The following is a 17,385-nucleotide window of genomic DNA, read 5'->3' as shown; positions in this document are numbered from 1 at the left end:
TGCTTAACCTGCATAAACATTTTAAAAGCTTATCTTTTTGTTTTGTAATAATGACCCCCGCGTACCTGTTGAACTTTGATGAACTACGACCCTGGCTGACCTTATCAGCGACCTGCTATGTCATTTGTTCTGCTCCCTATTTAAGCACCAACTAAGGCTCAAAAATCCAGAGTCTTGCTCGAAAAGTTGCAATGGTAAGTCGGACATACGATTAGTTACCGCATACCAATATTGTTCTCATTTACAGGTCGTTTTAAGTTGTTTTATTTGGCTTGCCCTTTACCAATCTGGAAATACAGCGCTGGAGGGTAGTGAAATTAAGTTTGGGGACGAATCAGCTACAGAATCGGCGGAAAAATATCCTGATTACTGCTGGATAGATCCTTTTCTCCCGGGCTGTCCATTTGGTCCGGGTGATGGCACCACTAGGACTTCAGCGCCGGCAACAAAAAAGTCAACAACCGTCACAACCACAATTAAATCCACAACCCAACAGACAACTACTGCAAGGACTACTAACGAGCCAACCACTGAAAATACAAATACTCCAAAGACAAGCACTATTAAATCAACAGCAGAGCCAGCCACTGATAAAACACCAACGCTGAAGACCACCACAAAAAAATCGACAGCAGAGCCAACCCAAAAGACAACTACCGAAAAGACTACTAACGAGCCAACCACTGAGAAAATAACAACTCCAAAGGCAACCACTATTCAATCGACAGCAAAACCAACAACACAAAAGACAACTACTGAAAGGACTACCAACGAGCCAACCACTGAGAAAATAACAACTCCAAAGGCAACCACTATTAAATCGACAGCACAGCCAACAACCCAAAAGACAACGACTAAAGCCACAACAACAGAGCCAACAACTGAAAAAACAACAACGCTTAAGACCACCACAAATAAATCGACAGCAGAGCCAACCCAAAAGACGACTACCGAAAAGACTACTAACGAGCCAACCACTGAGAAAATAACAACTCCAAAGGCAACCACTATTCAATCGACAGCAGAACCAACAACACAAAAGACAACTACTGAAAAGACTACCAACGAGCCAACCACTGAGAAAATAACAACTACAAAGGCAACCACTGTTAAATCGACAGCAGAACCAACAACACAAAAGACAACTACCGAAAAGACTACCAACGAGCCAACCACTGAGAAAATAACAACTCCAAAGGCAACCACTATTAAATCGACAGCACAGCCAACAACCCAAAAGAGAACGACTAAAACCACAACAACAGAGCCAACAACTGAAAAAACAACAACGCTGAAGACCACCACAAATAAATCGACAGCACAGACAACAACACAAAAGGTAACGACAGAAAAGACCACAACAGAGCCAACAAGTGAGAAAACAACAACGCTGAAGACCACCACAAAAAAATCGACAGCAGAGCCAACCCAAAAGACGACTACCGAAAAGACTACTAACGAGCCAACCACTGAGAAAATAACAACTCCAAAGGCATCCACTATTAAATCGACAGCACAGCCAACAACCCAAAAGACTACGACTAAAGCCACAACAACAGAACCAACAACTGAAAAAACAACAACGCTTAAGACCACCACAAATAAATCGACAGCAGAGCCAACCCAAAAGACGACTACCGAAAAGACTACTAACGAGCCGACCACTGAGAAAATAACAACTCCAAAGGCAACCACTATTCAATCGACAGCAGAACCAACAACACAAAAGACAACTACTGAAAAGACTACCAACGAGCCAACCACTGAGAAAATAACAACTCCAAAGGCATCCACTATTAAATCGACAGCACAGCCAACAACCCAAAAGACAACGACTAAAGCCACAACAACAGAGCCAACAACTGAAAAAACAACAACGCTGAAGACCACCACAAATAAATGGACAGCACAGACAACAACCCAAAAGACAACGACTGAAAAGGCAAAAACAGAGCCAACAACTGAGAAAACAACAACGCTGAAGACCACCACAAATAAATCGACAGCACAGACAACAACCCAAAAGACGACTACCGAAAAAACTACTAACGAGCCAACCACTGAGAAAATAACAACTCCAAAGGAAACCACTATTAAAACGACAGCACAGCCAACAACCGAAAAGACAACGACTAAAGCCACAAGAACAGAACCAACAACTGAAAAAACAACAACGCTGAAGACCACCACAAATAAATCGACAGCACAGACAACAACCCAAAAGACAACGACTGAAAAGGCAAAAACAGAGCCAACAACTGAGAAAACAACAACGCTGAAGACCACCACAAATAAATCAACAGCAAAGCCAACAACCCAAAAGACAACGACTAAAGCCACAACAACAGAGCCAACAACTGAAAAAACAACATCGCTGAAGACCACCACAAATAAATCGACAGCACAGCCAACAACCCAAAAGACAACGACTAAAACTACTACAACAAAGCCAACAACTGAAAAAACAACAACGTTGAAGACCACCACGACTAAATCGACATCTGAGCCAATAACAACCCTGAAGACAACCACCATTAAATCGACTGCAGAGACAAAAAAGACGACGCATGAACCCACAACTCAGAAACCAACAACTGTAAGGACTACCGAAGAACCAACTACTCGCAAAACATCAACCATAAAGACTACTAGAGAGCCAACTACAAAAAGGGTAACTACTGAAAGGACAACTCGGGAGCCAACCACTCGTAAGACAACCACAACAACAGAGCCAAAAACTGAAAAAACAACATCGCTGAAGACCACCACAAATAAATCGACAGCACAGACAACAACCCAAAAGGCAACGACTGAAAAGGCCACAACAGAGCCAACAACTGAGAAAACAACAACGCTGAAGACCACCACAAATAAATCGACAGCAGAGCCAACAACCCAAAAGACAACTACCGAAAAGACTACTAACGAGCCAACCACTGAGAAAATTACAACTCCAAAGGCAACCACTATTCAATCGACAGCAGAACCAACAACACAAACGACAACTACTGAAAAGACTACCAACGAGCCAACCACTGAGAAAATAACAACTCCAAAGGCAACCACTATTAAATCGACAGCACAGCCAACAACCCAAAAGACAACGACTAAAGCCACAACAACAGAGCCAACAACTGAAAAAACAACAACGCTTAAGACCACCACAAATAAATCGACAGCAGAGCCAACCCAAAAGACGACTACCGAAAAGACTACTAACGAGCCAACCACTGAGAAAATAACAACTCCAAAGGCAACCACTATTAAATCGACAGCACAGCCAACAACCCAAAAGACAACGACTAAAGCCACAACAACAGAGCCAACAACTGAAAAAACAACAACGCTTAAGACCACCACAAATAAATCGACAGCAGAGCCAACCCAAAAGACGACTACCGAAAAGACTACTAACGAGCCAACCACTGAGAAAATAACAACTCCAAAGGCAACAACTATTCAATCGACAGCAGAACCAACAACACAAAAGACAACTACTGAAAAGACTACCAACGAGCCAACCACTGAGAAAATAACAACTCCAAAGGCATCCACTATTAAATCGACAGCACAGCCAACAACCCAAAAGACAACGACTAAAGCCACAACAACAGAGCCAACAACTGAAAAAACACCAACGCTGAAGACCACCACAAATAAATCGACAGCACAGACAACAACCCAAAAGGCAACGACTAAAGCCACAACAACAGAGCCAACAACTGAAAAAACAACATCGCTGAACACCACCACAAATAAATCGACAGCACAGCCAACAACCCAAAAGACAACGACTAAAACTACTACAACAAAGCCAACAACTGAAAAAACAACAACACTGAAGACCACCACGATTAAATCGACATCTGAGCCAATAACAACCCTGAAGACAACCACCATTAAATCGACTGCAGAGACAAAAAAGACGACGCATGAACCCACAACTCAGAAATCAACAACTGTAAGGACTACCGAAGAACCAACTACTCGCAAAACATCAACCATAAAGACTACTAGAGAGCCAACTACAAAAAGGGTAACTACTGAAAGGACAACTCGGGAGCCAACCACTCGTAAGACAACCACAACAACAGAGCCAAAAACTGAAAAAACAACATCGCTGAAGACCACCACAAATAAATCGACAGCACAGACAACAACCCAAAAGGCAACGACTGAAAAGGCCACAACAGAGCCAACAACTGAGAAAACAACAACGCTGAAGACCACCACAAATAAATCGACAGCAGAGCCAACAACCCAAAAGACAACTACCGAAAAGACTACTAACGAGCCAACCACTGAGAAAATTACAACTCCAAAGGCAACCACTATTCAATCGACAGCAGAACCAACAACACAAACGACAACTACTGAAAAGACTACCAACGAGCCAACCACTGAGAAAATAACAACTCCAAAGGCAACCACTATTAAATCGACAGCACAGCCAACAACCCAAAAGACAACGACTAAAGCCACAACAACAGAGCCAACAACTGAAAAAACAACAACGCTTAAGACCACCACAAATAAATCGACAGCAGAGCCAACGCAAAAGACGACTACCGAAAAGACTACTAACGAGCCAACCACTGAGAAAATAACAACTCCAAAGGCAACCACTATTCAATCGACAGCAGAACCAACAACACAAAAGACAACTACTGAAAAGACTACCAACGAGCCAACCACTGAGAAAATAACAACTACAAAGGCAACCACTGTTAAATCGACAGCAGAACCAACAACACAAAAGACAACTACCGAAAAGACTACCAACGAGCCGACCACTGAAAAAATAACAACTCCAAAGGCAACCACTATTAAATCGACAGCACAGCCAACAACCCAAAAGACAACGACTAAAGCCACAACAACAGAGCCAACAACTAAAAAAACACCAACGCTGAAGACCACCACAAATAAATCGACAGCAGAGCCAACAACACAAAAGACAACTACCGAAAAGCCTACTAACGAGCCAACCACTGAGAAAATAACAACTCCAAAGGCATCCACTATTAAAACGACAGCACAGCCAACAACCGAAAAGACAACGACTAAAACCACAACAACAGAGCCAACAACTGAAAAAACAACAACGCTGAAGACCACCACTATTAAATCGACAGCAGAGCCAACAACCCATATGCCAACTACTGCAAGGGCAACGAAAGAACCAAAAACTGAGCAAACAACTTTGAGGACCACCACGATTAAATCGACATCTGAGCCAATAACAACCCTGAAGACAACCACCATTAAATCGACAGCAGAGACAAAAAAGACGACGCATGAACCCACAACTCAAAAATCAACAACTTTAAAGACTACTGAAGAACCAACAACTCGCAAGACATCTACCACAAAGACTACAAGAGAGCCAACTACAAAGAGGGTAACAACTGAAAGGACAACTCGGGAGCCAACCACTCGTAAGACAACAACCCATAAGACAACAGCAGAACCAACGACCAAGAAGACAACAACTAAGAAGACGACGCATGAACCCACAACTCAGAAATCAACAACTGTAAGGACTACCGAAGAAGCAACTACTCGCAAAACATCAACCATAAAGACTACTAGAGAGCCAACTACAAAAAGGGTAACTACTGAAAGGACAACTCGGGAGCCAACCACTCGCAATACAACAACCCATAAGACTACAGTCGAACCAACGACCAAGAAGACAACAACTAAGAAGACGACGCATGAACCCACAACTAAGAAATCAACAACTGTAAGGACTACCGAAGAACCAACTACTCGCAAAACATCAACCATAAAGACTACTAGAGAGCCAACTACAAAGAGGGTAACAACTGAAAGGACAACTCGGGAGCCAACCACTCGCAAGACAACAACCCACAAGACAACAGCTGAACCAACGACCAAGAAGACAACAACTAAGAAGACGACGTATGAACCCACAACTAAGAAATCAACTACTTTTAAGACTACCGAAGAACCAACTTCTCGCAAGACATCTACCACAAAGACTACCATAGAGCCAACTACAAAGAGGGTAACAACTGAAAGGACAACTCAGGAGCCAACCACTCGGGAGCCAACCACATCAGTAAAGACAACAGCAGAACAAACAACAAAAAGGACGACAGCTGAAATGATTACAACAACTCAGGAACCAACATCCGTAGAAACTACTACCGATTCTTCGAATCAGAGCAATACGACCACAGAATTAACCACCACCGAAAAGCAACATGTTCACCACCACCATCACCATATTCATTATCACAAGCCCGCTGATCCCGGTTCATCATTTCTTCCACTTCCTGATCTTCCTCCTCTGCCGTTGCCGCTGCCCTGGCCACCACTGCCACTTCCTGAATTCCCTCTACCTTTGCCTCCTTTACCACCAGCGTTGCCCCCGCTGCCCCCACTACCCGCACTACCCGCACTACCCCCCCTACCCGCACTACCTCCTTTGCCAGAAGTAAATTTAACATCAATATCCTTACCAGAAATTTCCCTTCCTAATCTGCCACCACTACCACAATTGCCGAAACCTTTTCCAAACTTCTTTTGGGGTCGTTAAAAATAAAAATATACAAATTAATTGGAAAAGCCATTAATTTTGTATGTACTTACATATTATAAATGTGTCATTTAATATATATTTATATGATATATAATTATATATTATAATTTATAAATATAACCATTTAATAAAGCAACTGTTATTTTTGGAAATAATAAATACTTTTATTATATTTTTCAACTTATCTTCAAGAAGAGCAAAATGGATCTTCGTCTTCCGAAGAAAAACCAAAAATTGGGCTTAAGAATAAAATCGCTTCAGTGTAAAAGCCTTGAACTCATATATCTAGTTCATTTTGTCGAATTCATACAAAAATGTTGAGAACGCAATTTAATTTATTTAAAAATATATATATTTTTAAATTCTGAAATTTTTGCAGAGTATATTGTTAGTAACTGGGCGTAATTCGACATTCAGCATATAAACATTGATATATATATATCGATTTCCTATACGATATTATGCTTATCGATAGAATCGGCACTATCGTGGGTGGTTGACCCAGCTCTAAGCGGATGGCTCTGCCATTTCGTTTTTGTCTTCACCCCAATAAAGTTGATAGACCTACAAGTAAGCATTTTCGGTTGGGTAATGTGGGAAATAAATTGTGCTTAATTTAATCAGCGTGCGCAATAGCACACGCAGAGTTTTGAAATATGCTAAAAGCTACCTAAAAGTGTAAAAATCCAAGTGATGGGATGCATCTTTCGTAAAAATCAATTGCCCCTTTGGGACACCACGTGTTCCAAAATGGCGACTATATGTAGAATGGTGAACACTTTTACTTTATTTTGCGGTAGCCACCAAAAGATTTGTGGCTAAAGATTAAGTCTCTGGCTTGGGAGCAGAAAATCTGAACACTTAAAATAAAAGACGTGAACCTAACCTTATATTGTAACTCTGCTCTTTCAGAATGGCGGACGCAGCTCCAGCCCGTAGTGGATTCCGTGGCGGATTTGGCTCTCGTGGTGGTCGTGGTGGACGCGGTCGTGGCCGTGGACGCGGCGCCCGCGGACGTGGAAAGGAGGACTCCAAGGAGTGGGTGCCAGTGACCAAGCTGGGACGTCTAGTGCGCGAGGGCAAGATCAAGTCTTTGGAGGAGATCTACCTGTACTCGCTTCCCATCAAAGAGTTCGAGATCATCGACTTCTTCCTGGGATTCGCGCTGAAGGATGAGGTGCTGAAGATCATGCCCGTCCAGAAGCAGACCCGTGCTGGTCAGCGTACCCGTTTCAAGGCCTTCGTTGCCATCGGCGACAACAACGGCCACATTGGTCTGGGTGTTAAGTGCAGCAAGGAAGTGGCCACCGCCATCCGTGGCGCCATCATTCTGGCCAAGCTCTCCGTGGTGCCCGTGCGCCGCGGCTACTGGGGCAACAAGATCGGCAAGCCCCACACCGTGCCCTGCAAGGTCACCGGCAAGTGCGGTTCCGTCTCCGTGCGCCTCATCCCCGCTCCCCGTGGTACTGGCATCGTCTCGGCCCCCGTGCCCAAGAAGCTGCTGACCATGGCCGGTATTGAGGATTGCTACACCTCGGCCCGTGGCTCCACTGGAACCCTCGGAAACTTCGCCAAGGCTACATATGCCGCCATCGCCAAGACGTACGCCTACTTGACCCCCGATCTGTGGAAGGAGATGCCTCTGGGCTCCACTCCCTACCAGGCATACTCGGACTTCCTGTCCAAGCCCACTCCTCGTCTGCACGCCGATGCCTAAGTGGACACTTTCGAGGCCAATCAATCCAGAGTTTTTGAATAAAGTCATAAAACTTTAAATATAATTGCTTGGTAATTGTTATTGTTGTGGGAATTGGTCGATTTGAAGATTCTGTTGTAGTTTATAACTATTTGTAAAATAATAAAATTTATTGGGAGTTAAGCAGGACATATAGCTTATGTCTCCTTTGCTAATCCAGACAATGCAATAAAAGCATGCTAGTAAAAAACATCAGTAAATACGAAACGCACTGCTTGCTGCTTACATATAAGAATATATTTAAAAATGTACACTTAGGAAAAAAAGTAAAAAAGGTTCTACGCCTTGACTCCATACGCTTCTGGCATACGCTCAATCGCGTACTTATGTGCAGCCACGTACATGATGGGCACACCGGGAATCTTGCGGATGCGATTCTTGAGGTCCTTGTCGTTGGTGGCCACAATGTAGCACTTGTGCTGGCGCACCCGCTCCACGAGGCAGTCGTCCGCATAGGTGCCCTTGTGCAGGCACGGCAGTCGCTCGAATCTGGGATCGGAGATAATGCGCAGGGCCAGCTTGTACTTGTTGCCCAGCTTTTCCAGCTCGGCACGCACGCAGTCGGAAATGTAGGGTATGCATTTGGCATACAGACAGTCCATCATACCTTGAACAATATCCAGTTTGTTCTTAATGCTAAAGTTAATGAAGTTCGTGTCCAGAACGATGTGGTACGGCGGTCCCAGCTGGGTGTTGTACTGGAAGAATAGGGCGGAGCTCTGCTGGGTGGCCTCGTGCACCTTGATCTGGTGTGGATCCTCAGCCTTCTTTCTTTTCACTCGAATCTGATCCTTTAGACGGGCGTCTGTGGGTTTCATGATGCGCTTAAGCTGTGCATTGCGTTGTTTCTTCACCTTCTGCGTTTTCTTGTGTTTGCCCTGTAAAAGAACTGAAAATGTTAGGTCAAGTTTAATTAAATATCAATGAATTATATACCATTGTAAGCTGTAATTCCCAAAAAGTGTAAACAATATAACTTAAAAAGTGGCACACGTGTGGTAAGTATTTTGGTAAAATCAGCTGTTTCGCCCAGAGCAACGATGATAGCGATAGGCATCGATACATCGATTGAACATATAAATATTTTACATTTCTTTTGAATAGGCAATTACGTTAAGTTTTTCATATATTAAGTATTTTATGAATAATTTAATGGAAATTAAATAGAATATTAGTTAATCGAATAAGTTAAATATTGCACATTCTTATACAATATATATCGAACAAAAACCAACAAATTTTCCGATACGATACTACCATGATTGCATTCAGAGACATCGATAGTTGTCCGCCATCTTTTCACAGAATTTTGCCTTCCGCGTGCGATGACGAAACTCGTTCATTTTATTTCAAGACTCGAAATGGTAAGTTGTGTGCTCTTCTTAAATAGTTTTACATCAAGTAAATTAAAGTGCTTAAATTGAAAAGTGGTATGCCTCAAATGATGAAACAGATGACGAGACTGAAGGAACAAATTCTCGACTTGGCGCTGTATTTTTCAGTGCCTCGTTATATATTTGTTCATTTAAGATGATTCGGCGATCTGATGGCATATTACTTCAAGATCTTTCTTTGGGTTTGGCAAGAATATGGTCTAAAAGTTATGTACTTCTTGCAGTGAACAATATTGAAACCCCAAGCATTTGGCTAAATCTAAATCCGTGCACTCCACGTGCATGGTGCATGTGAGACACCTCGGGACAACATGTGAGCCCGTTGAGACACCTCGGGGCAACATGTGAGCCCTCTGGGAACACCATTGCCACATTGGAGGTAAGATATTAATACTTTTGGTTGCTTCTTTATGCTTCTCTGATGATCTTTTACACAGACCTGTACTGAGCTCAGAACCGTGCAGAAAATTGTAAACTGAAACCTAACCAAATATACAAAATATTTGGAAATACTGTTTGTACACACCATATTAATGCCATTTTCTTTTATTTCCAGATTTTACATTCCGGTTTGAGGTTATGTATGGGTGTAGCTGCAGCGCGCACATGGATTTACCGATAAAGGTAATTTATTCACACTAACATTTTTATGTTTGAATGCAATATACGTTTTACTGATGATTAACTTCAACACCTTTTGCGGTTTCCACCAGAAAGCTTTGGCTTAATGATGGTCTAAGGCGTCTGACTAAAAAGTTTTAATAAAAACTTTATTATACTTAAACTAAGCCTTTTACTTACCTATTTTATCTCTTGTTTCCAGATCAACTCAGAAATGTGGTTTATCGAAGACAAATATAACTAAATGAGTTCGTTTATTCGACTACATTCATAAGGTAATATTTCCGAGAGTTAATTTTGAAAATTATTAAATAAAATGATGATTACCTTAAACACCTTTTGCGGTTTCCACCAGAAAGCTTCGGCTTAAGGATGGTCTAAGGCGTCTGACTAATGCAAATAAATATATATTTAGGCTGTCTTGAGATGATGTATTTAATATATTTTACTTTAATTGCAGAGTGACGTTGACCAGCCTTGTATAAAAAGAATTCGATATCTTCAAATACTTAAATAAATAAATAAATTAAATCAAATAATCACGAATTATATACCTTTTTTGTTGTTTTTGGGAAGGGCCGCAGAATGAAAAAATTAGTTTTGTACAAGTTGTACAAATAAAGTTTTGACCTTAGGAAAAACTTATAGGTAGAAAATGCCTTATAGTTATAGTGCAGTTATCTTGCTTAAATAATTTGGTATTTTTGAAACAATTTAGCACAATTCTAAGCGCACTTTATGAAAGTAAGTTAATGAGATTGAGTCTCAATAGTCAATAAGCTGAATATTAAATAACTTACTAGTAGTAAATAATATGGAACTCTTCTCAGAGCAAATATTCGAAATTGCGCGCCCAATTGTCATCCCTATTTCCACCCCCCACTTTCGATATCGATAACATGGAAAATGAGACGCGCCGGTTTAATCAAACCGCTGTTGCGTGTAAATACCGAAAAACAACGTGTTTGGAGAAAAAACTACGCGACCCAAGTGGATTCCGGCTTGGCGGAGTGCTCACTAGACCCCAAGGAGTATGTGGACTTCAAGCGGCAGCTGCGGCAGCTCAACTTGCCCCACAAAGATGGACACACGTGCTTGCAGCTGGAGTGTCGCCTATGCGATCGCAATAGGCAGCCGGTGACAAACGCCCAAAAGGGCACCGATCATGGGCTGCTGGCTTACGTAAACAAGCGGACGGGTGAGAGCACCAAGTACATTTCGCAACAAAAGCCGTAGTATATCCAATATTCCTTTAGGAGCTTTTATCTGCCCCAACTGCGACGTAAAAACTTCACTGACCAGCGCTTTATTATCCTATCAGTTGCCCAAGCCGGTTGGCTATAAGCAACCGCTGCAGAGGCAGCCGCTCTATGAATCCCGATTTCCCCACCTGGCCGTTGTTACTTCCGAGGCCTGTGCAGCTCTGGGGATAAAGGGATTGAAGGAGGACCAACTAAATGCCATAGGAGCACAGTGGGAGCCGCAGCAACAGCTGCTCCACTTCAAGTTACGCAATGCCGCACAAGTGGTGGTGGGCGAAAAGGTGTTATATCTGGGCGATCGACGGGAGGAGATCTTCCAGAGCAGCTCCAGCTCCGGGCTGCTGATCCACGGTGCGATGAACAAAACCAAAGCGGTTCTAGTCAGTAATCTAATTGACTTTATTGTCCTTGCCACACAGAACATTGAAACGCGTAAGTGAGCTATGTTTTAGGAATATTTTTCATTGGTTGTAGAATAGTGAACCATTTCTGGCCTGGAGATATTTAAGATATCAATTGAAAATAATTTGGAAACCAGTTTGTCTCAGCTAGTACACATTTAAGATATAATTTAATTTAAAAATTAAATTGTCTCCTAGATTGCGTTGTATGCCTGCCCTACGAATTGAAAACACTACCACAAGAGTGTCTGCCCGCCTTGGAACGCTTCAAGGAGCTCATCTTTTGGTTGCACTACGATGCCAGCCACAGCTGGGATGCAGCTAGAGCTTTTGCGTTAAAGTTGGACGAAAGGCGATGCCTTTTGATCCGACCCACTGAAACGGAACCTGCCCCACATTTGGCTCTGCGCCGACGCCTCAATCTGCGCCACATCCTGGCCAAAGCCACACCGGTGCAGCACAAGGCCATCACAACGTTCGGAGCGATGCGAAATGACATTCTCAGCGAGTTGCAAAACATCGAGAAGGTCAATGGAGTAAAGTGGAAGCGCTTTCCAGTTCTGAACAAGCTGCTCAAAGGCCATCGGAGGGGAGAGTTGACCATCCTAACAGGACCTACGGGTAGTGGAAAGACAACCTTTATGAGTGAGTACTCTCTGGATCTGGCTATGCAGGGCGTAAACACGCTGTGGGGCTCTTTCGAGATTCGAAACACCCGGTTGGCGGCCACCTTGCTTCGCCAGTATGTGGGCTACCCGTTGGACGACCGGTTGCAGGAGTTTAACCACTGGGCAGCGGAGTTTGAGCGTTTGCCGCTATACTTTATGACTTTCCACGGACAGCAGCCCCTTAAGCCGGTTCTGGAAGCCATTGAGCATGCGTCTTATGTGCATGATGTGATGCACGTTATCATCGACAATCTGCAGTTTATGATGGGCGTGTCTTCATTTCGAGGCGACAAGTTCTTTGAGCAGGACTCTATCATAGCTGCCTTTCGCTCCTTTGCCACTAAGCACAATGTACACGTGACACTCGTAATGCATCCACGCAAGGAGCGACAAGAGGACGACCTGACCACCAGCTCGGTTTTTGGAACAGCAAAGGCCACTCAGGAAGCAGACAACGTTCTGATCATTCAAGACAAGAGGCTGACTTCTGTGCGGGGCAAGAAGTATCTTCAGATTGCCAAGAATCGTTATTCCGGCGACCTGGGCATCATGCCACTGGAATTCGACAAAGACGGCCTGAGCTACTCAACCCAGATTCAAAATGCCAAGCGAAAGCGGGAAAAGACACCATCCGAGAACTGATTATTAAGGCATTTGTACTATACGATATAATTATTCTGTTGTCTATGGCTAGTTTAGTCTTAAGTGAATCCTTGTATAAATTGCATCACGTTGAGCTCTGCTTGTAGTTCTTGGTGTTCATGATCTTCTTGCCGCACATGGCGCATATGGCCTTTTTGTAGGCGCACGCCTGGCAATAGTGCGATCCCATCTGGTGCACTTTCTGTCGGCAGATTCTGAATAAATAAAAATCAGATTAAAATATGCAGATGAATGCTTGCGGAGATTTCCCTACCGACAAGGAGGTAAAGCAGTCCCTATGGGATTGTATCGATCCCGCACCGAGGATAAAGCCTTGTTCTCGTTGATTTTACGTCCTCCCGCAGGAGCTGTGCTGGTTCTCCAGGGATTGGGCGCTGAAACTTTGGACAGCTTGGCCTCGCACTTCTCGCACACCATTTTTGTTATCAATTCAATTTGTTTTTTATTTACGTTTTGCAAAAACAGAGTGACCATTGATATTAATATCGATTGTTTGACTGCATATTTCCCATCTAAGTGTCTATCGACTTTTGTTATCGACCATCTCAATTGCAAATCTTAGAAGCGTAAAATGACTACAGAAAAAGGCGAGCAGTTGAGGTAAATTAAAATAAATACATATTCAGTAGCACTGGATGAAGTACTCACTGTTTTCCAGACAACAACTTATAGCGGCGGTGGTGAAGAAACGAGCGGCGATTGCGCGAGCCCATGAAATCGTGGTGCGTCTTTTGGAGCCCGGAATACCGGAGCCGGAGTTCCTGTCCCTGGTAAAATAATTCAAATTAAAATCTTGACGGGTATACTAAGCATTTCCTGTACACGCAGCTCTGTGAGATTGGCCCCCCAAATTATTCTGACATAGTGGACGAACGGGAAATAAACAAACTTTGTGGATATCCACTTTGTTCGACAGTTCTAGAAAAGTAAGTATTCCAACAGAATCAAGAGGTTCTTCTTATAACTATTCTTCATAACTACTCTTTAAGCGTTCCCAAGCAAAAGTATAGTATATCCGCTGCCAAAAACAAAGTCTACGACATCACAGAACGTAAGAAATTCTGTTCCGGATACTGTTTTAAGGCCTCCGAATATATAAAGTCACAGGTGCCCACATCGCCATTGTGGCTGCGAGATAGGGAGACGAGGCCCAGCTTTCAGCTGCTATCACGAAATACTTGACCATCAATATACATAGCTCTCAAAGCGTTTATATTTATTTCGTATAAGCATTAAGACCATTTGTTCATTACATTACTGGATTTTCGATTTGGGATTATAAACCCTGGGGAATATTTCTTAAAGCACTACTAATCGATCTAAATTAGATCATGATTATATTGTCGCGCTCCAGCGTCAATTCTGCTTCGCGCTTGGCATCCTCTTCAGACCACTCGCCGCACTTGCTCAGCACGTCGGTTTCCCGCGGAGGTTCGGTCTAACAATTGGTGAAAAATTTGAGGTTTCAAAGAGCGCAGAAAACACGCGAGGAGACGATATAAAAATGTTGTACTTTATTCAAATTTATTCAGTTGTAGGCAATACCTCTTTGTCGTTGGCAGCTAGTTTGGTGAACATGTTGGCATACAGCTTCTTCTCCTTGTCCTTGCTCTCTTTGAGTTTCTGCTTGCAGATGATCACTTGGTTGGCAGCCGCTTTGTTGCCAGGCTCCAACTGGATGACCTAATCGAATAAATAGCAATACATGTATTTGATACAATAAATATACGTTTATCTTGGTTACCTTTTGGAAATCCTCTAGTGCATCTTCCAGCTCATTGATAGTCAAGTTGCATTGGCCACGACGATAGAGAGCCTTTACATTGTTCTTATCCAAATCCAAAACGGCATTACACTAAATTAAAATAGTCAGATGTATAAATTATCCGATTTGAGCGCGTGTACTCACCTCCTGCTTGGCTTCGAAGTGATCGTTGGACTTTTGGTGACACAGAGCAATGTTGCTGTGCGTGGCCACCTTGATCTTCTTCACCTCCTCATTGGTATGGACAGTGGTAGGCAAAATGTTCTTGCACTTGGTGTACATCTTGATGGCTAGAGCCCAGTTCTCCTTCTTGAAGTAGTTGGTGCCCTTCTCTTTGTACACCTTGGCCTCAGCCAGGCGCTCTTCGTCGCTCAGTTTCCACTCCTCCAGTCCCTTGCCGCAGTCGACGAGCTTTACTGTGTACTCAACTGTGGCATTTGGTGGAATCTTGAACTCCTCATTGCCCTCTGCTCCAAATGCATACTTGGCCTGGATCTTGATTCTATTACGCGCGTTTATAAGTTAGTCTGAAAAGCTTATAATGGTCAAAGGGATCTACCTGGAGGTCTCGCCTACGTTCATCTTCTCCAGGGCAATCTCGACCCCATCGATAATGCCGATGGCCTTACCCTCGCCATAATCAAACTCCACGTCGCGATCCTCGAACACGCGGCCCTCGAAACTACCAGAAATGTGAGCTGTATTTGGATAACCGCATGAGATATACATAGTCACCGCAAGATTGTTATAAACCTACCCTTGACAAAGGCGCCATCGCTGGGAGTGCGCTTCTTATCGCTGGCTTCCAAAATGGTGCGATCAATACTTCCGTCCTGGTTGGGACTCAAATCCTCGCCCTTCCAGCCCAGCATCTCCAGCTAAGAGGAAGAGTTAGAAATTACTAATATAAATGCGATATTCTTAAATAAAAAATTAAACGCATAAAATCTGGAATTTTCCATATTTAGTTAACCAATAAAATTGCATTACCTACCTCAAAAATCAGAGTAGCATCCGGCGGAATGGCGGGCGGGCTGCCGGCAGCTCCGTAAGCGTAGTTTGGAGCACATGTTAGGAAGCAGCGCTCGCCGAGCTTCATGGTGGCCACTCCCATGTCGAAGGCCTTGATCACATTGCCTGCAGGTGTCCGATGGCCAGGAGTAAATTAAATAGAAGTTTCGCGAATTCGCCGGCAACACACTTACCTTTGCCGAGCGGAAATTCGAAGGGCTCATTGCGGGTGAGGCTGGAATCGAATTCGGTGCCATCGACCAGGCGACCCGTGTAGTGCAGGGACACAGTGCAACCGCTGTGCGGCGTCTCTGTGCCCGTGCCCTCTTTCAGGATTTCCTTTAGGACGCCACCGTCCCCGGACAAGTCGATTTTATTATCTTCCGGCATTTTGGCTGCTCAACTTCAATTCGCAAGATGATGGTAGAGTGACCAAGCTCAAGCACGTTGGAAAGACCGTATTGATTATTGGGCTCGTGCGTTTTTCAGTCGCTTAACAGAACTGAGGTAACAGTCAGCGCTAACTAAGGCGACATCTATAGTATTATGACAGTAAAAGCAGTGGTTACAAAACACAGATAACTAGCTCAGACTCAAACCCACATACCTATTAAAATGGTATATTAGCTAGATTATAGAAATTTCTTGAGTTAATTAACAATAGAAACTAAAGAAATGCCATTAGCAATAAAAACATTACTTAGTTCACATATGCTTTAAAATAACGAAAAAGCTCATAGAAATAATTTGGTTATTATTGGGAATATATTAAGTTTGTCAAAATACCGTTCATTGTCTATTTTGTACCATCATAATCTCGATTTTAGTTTTACAAGCCATTTTCTTGATTAATCCATTTCGGTCGCAATTAATGATATTAAAGGATGTCTGTTGTTCATTTCATTGTGTTGGCTCCAACAACACACACACACAGTGCTCTCCAAATGTAATCTGCCCAGCGGCTTTTGAATGCATGTGCATCCCTATAAGTGTGTGCAGTATGCATCAAATATAATCCTGTTATCGTTTTTGTTATATTTGATTATTTTGCCCTTGGCTTTTGGCAGTGCCAACTTCCAATTTCGCATGCCAGCAAGAGCAACAAAATAAATTAATGCACTTAATTTTATTGGTTTCTATAATTCATGCTCGTAAGCTCGTCTGCTATAAGCTCTGCACAGTAGGCCAATTGGGGGATTATCGCAGTGTACATTCAACGATTTTTTCAAGGTCAACTGGAATGATAAAAATGATAAGTGTGTTCGTGTTGCTGGAT

General features: G+C 43.1%; 7 protein-coding genes, 1 long non-coding RNA gene and 1 other non-coding gene across 10 annotated transcripts; 6 read left to right on the top strand and 3 right to left on the bottom strand.

Moving 5' to 3' along the window:
• Positions 1 to 176: 176 nt before the first annotated feature.
• LOC116801385 (mucin-3A) lies at positions 177 to 6,590 on the top strand. Of its 2 annotated transcripts, XM_032720382.1 has the most exons (3): positions 177 to 194; positions 248 to 4,235; positions 4,533 to 6,590. In XM_032720382.1, the coding sequence occupies exons 1-3, from the start codon at positions 192 to 194 to the stop codon at positions 6,563 to 6,565; spliced, it is 6,024 nt and encodes a 2,007-aa protein (XP_032576273.1). In that variant the 5' UTR covers positions 177 to 191; the 3' UTR covers positions 6,566 to 6,590. The 2 variants fall into 2 exon arrangements, with proteins under 2 accessions (XP_032576273.1, XP_032576269.1); XM_032720378.1 differs by having other exon boundaries at positions 248 to 6,588.
• A 456-nt stretch (positions 6,591 to 7,046) lies between these two features.
• LOC6611871 (40S ribosomal protein S2) lies at positions 7,047 to 8,349 on the top strand. The gene is made up of 2 exons (XM_002036353.2): positions 7,047 to 7,138; positions 7,481 to 8,349. Exon 2 carries the CDS (start codon positions 7,482 to 7,484, stop codon positions 8,283 to 8,285), a length of 804 nt encoding a protein of 267 aa, XP_002036389.1. The 5' UTR covers positions 7,047 to 7,138; position 7,481; the 3' UTR covers positions 8,286 to 8,349.
• A 64-nt stretch (positions 8,350 to 8,413) lies between these two features.
• On the bottom strand, positions 8,414 to 9,349 carry LOC6611870 (rRNA-processing protein FCF1 homolog). Its single transcript, XM_002036352.2, has 2 exons — positions 9,261 to 9,349; positions 8,414 to 9,202 (listed from the first exon to the last, which is right to left on the bottom strand). The coding sequence occupies exons 1-2, from the start codon at positions 9,261 to 9,263 to the stop codon at positions 8,603 to 8,605; spliced, it is 603 nt and encodes a 200-aa protein (XP_002036388.1). The 5' UTR covers positions 9,264 to 9,349; the 3' UTR covers positions 8,414 to 8,602.
• A 263-nt stretch (positions 9,350 to 9,612) lies between these two features.
• LOC116800451 lies at positions 9,613 to 10,890 on the top strand. Its single transcript, XR_004361412.1, has 5 exons — positions 9,613 to 9,688; positions 9,943 to 10,097; positions 10,275 to 10,342; positions 10,542 to 10,614; positions 10,800 to 10,890. It is a non-coding gene; the product is annotated as an uncharacterized LOC116800451 (long non-coding RNA).
• LOC6611869 lies at positions 9,761 to 9,873 on the top strand. Its single transcript, XR_048517.1, has one exon. It is a non-coding gene; the product is annotated as a small nucleolar RNA Z5 (small nucleolar RNA).
• A 344-nt stretch (positions 10,891 to 11,234) lies between the features above and the next one.
• Positions 11,235 to 13,418, top strand: LOC6611865 (twinkle protein, mitochondrial). The gene is made up of 3 exons (XM_002036351.2): positions 11,235 to 11,537; positions 11,596 to 12,033; positions 12,201 to 13,418. Exons 1-3 carry the CDS (start codon positions 11,246 to 11,248, stop codon positions 13,310 to 13,312), a joined length of 1,842 nt encoding a protein of 613 aa, XP_002036387.1. The 5' UTR covers positions 11,235 to 11,245; the 3' UTR covers positions 13,313 to 13,418.
• LOC6611864 (cysteine-rich PDZ-binding protein) lies at positions 13,310 to 13,843 on the bottom strand. Its single transcript, XM_002036350.2, has 2 exons — positions 13,587 to 13,843; positions 13,310 to 13,527 (listed from the first exon to the last, which is right to left on the bottom strand). The coding sequence occupies exons 1-2, from the start codon at positions 13,805 to 13,807 to the stop codon at positions 13,398 to 13,400; spliced, it is 351 nt and encodes a 116-aa protein (XP_002036386.2). The 5' UTR covers positions 13,808 to 13,843; the 3' UTR covers positions 13,310 to 13,397.
• On the top strand, positions 13,838 to 14,585 carry LOC6611862 (putative RNA polymerase II subunit B1 CTD phosphatase RPAP2 homolog). The gene is made up of 4 exons (XM_032715489.1): positions 13,838 to 13,933; positions 13,992 to 14,103; positions 14,162 to 14,259; positions 14,323 to 14,585. The coding sequence occupies exons 1-4, from the start codon at positions 13,905 to 13,907 to the stop codon at positions 14,513 to 14,515; spliced, it is 432 nt and encodes a 143-aa protein (XP_032571380.1). The 5' UTR covers positions 13,838 to 13,904; the 3' UTR covers positions 14,516 to 14,585.
• On the bottom strand, positions 14,525 to 16,549 carry LOC6611863 (FK506-binding protein 59). The gene is made up of 8 exons (XM_002036349.2): positions 16,304 to 16,549; positions 16,093 to 16,235; positions 15,856 to 15,976; positions 15,658 to 15,796; positions 15,243 to 15,600; positions 15,078 to 15,188; positions 14,879 to 15,016; positions 14,525 to 14,771 (listed from the first exon to the last, which is right to left on the bottom strand). The coding sequence occupies exons 1-8, from the start codon at positions 16,497 to 16,499 to the stop codon at positions 14,658 to 14,660; spliced, it is 1,320 nt and encodes a 439-aa protein (XP_002036385.1). The 5' UTR covers positions 16,500 to 16,549; the 3' UTR covers positions 14,525 to 14,657.
• Between the last annotated feature and the right edge of the window lie 836 nt (positions 16,550 to 17,385).

The sequence above is a fragment of the Drosophila sechellia genome, chromosome 2L (genome assembly GCF_004382195.2).
Source record: "Drosophila sechellia strain sech25 chromosome 2L, ASM438219v1, whole genome shotgun sequence".
Classification (NCBI taxonomy): Eukaryota; Metazoa; Arthropoda; class Insecta; order Diptera; family Drosophilidae; genus Drosophila; species Drosophila sechellia.
The sequence above is the reverse complement of the archived record's forward strand: the minus strand, read 5'-3'. Positions and strand labels throughout refer to the sequence as shown.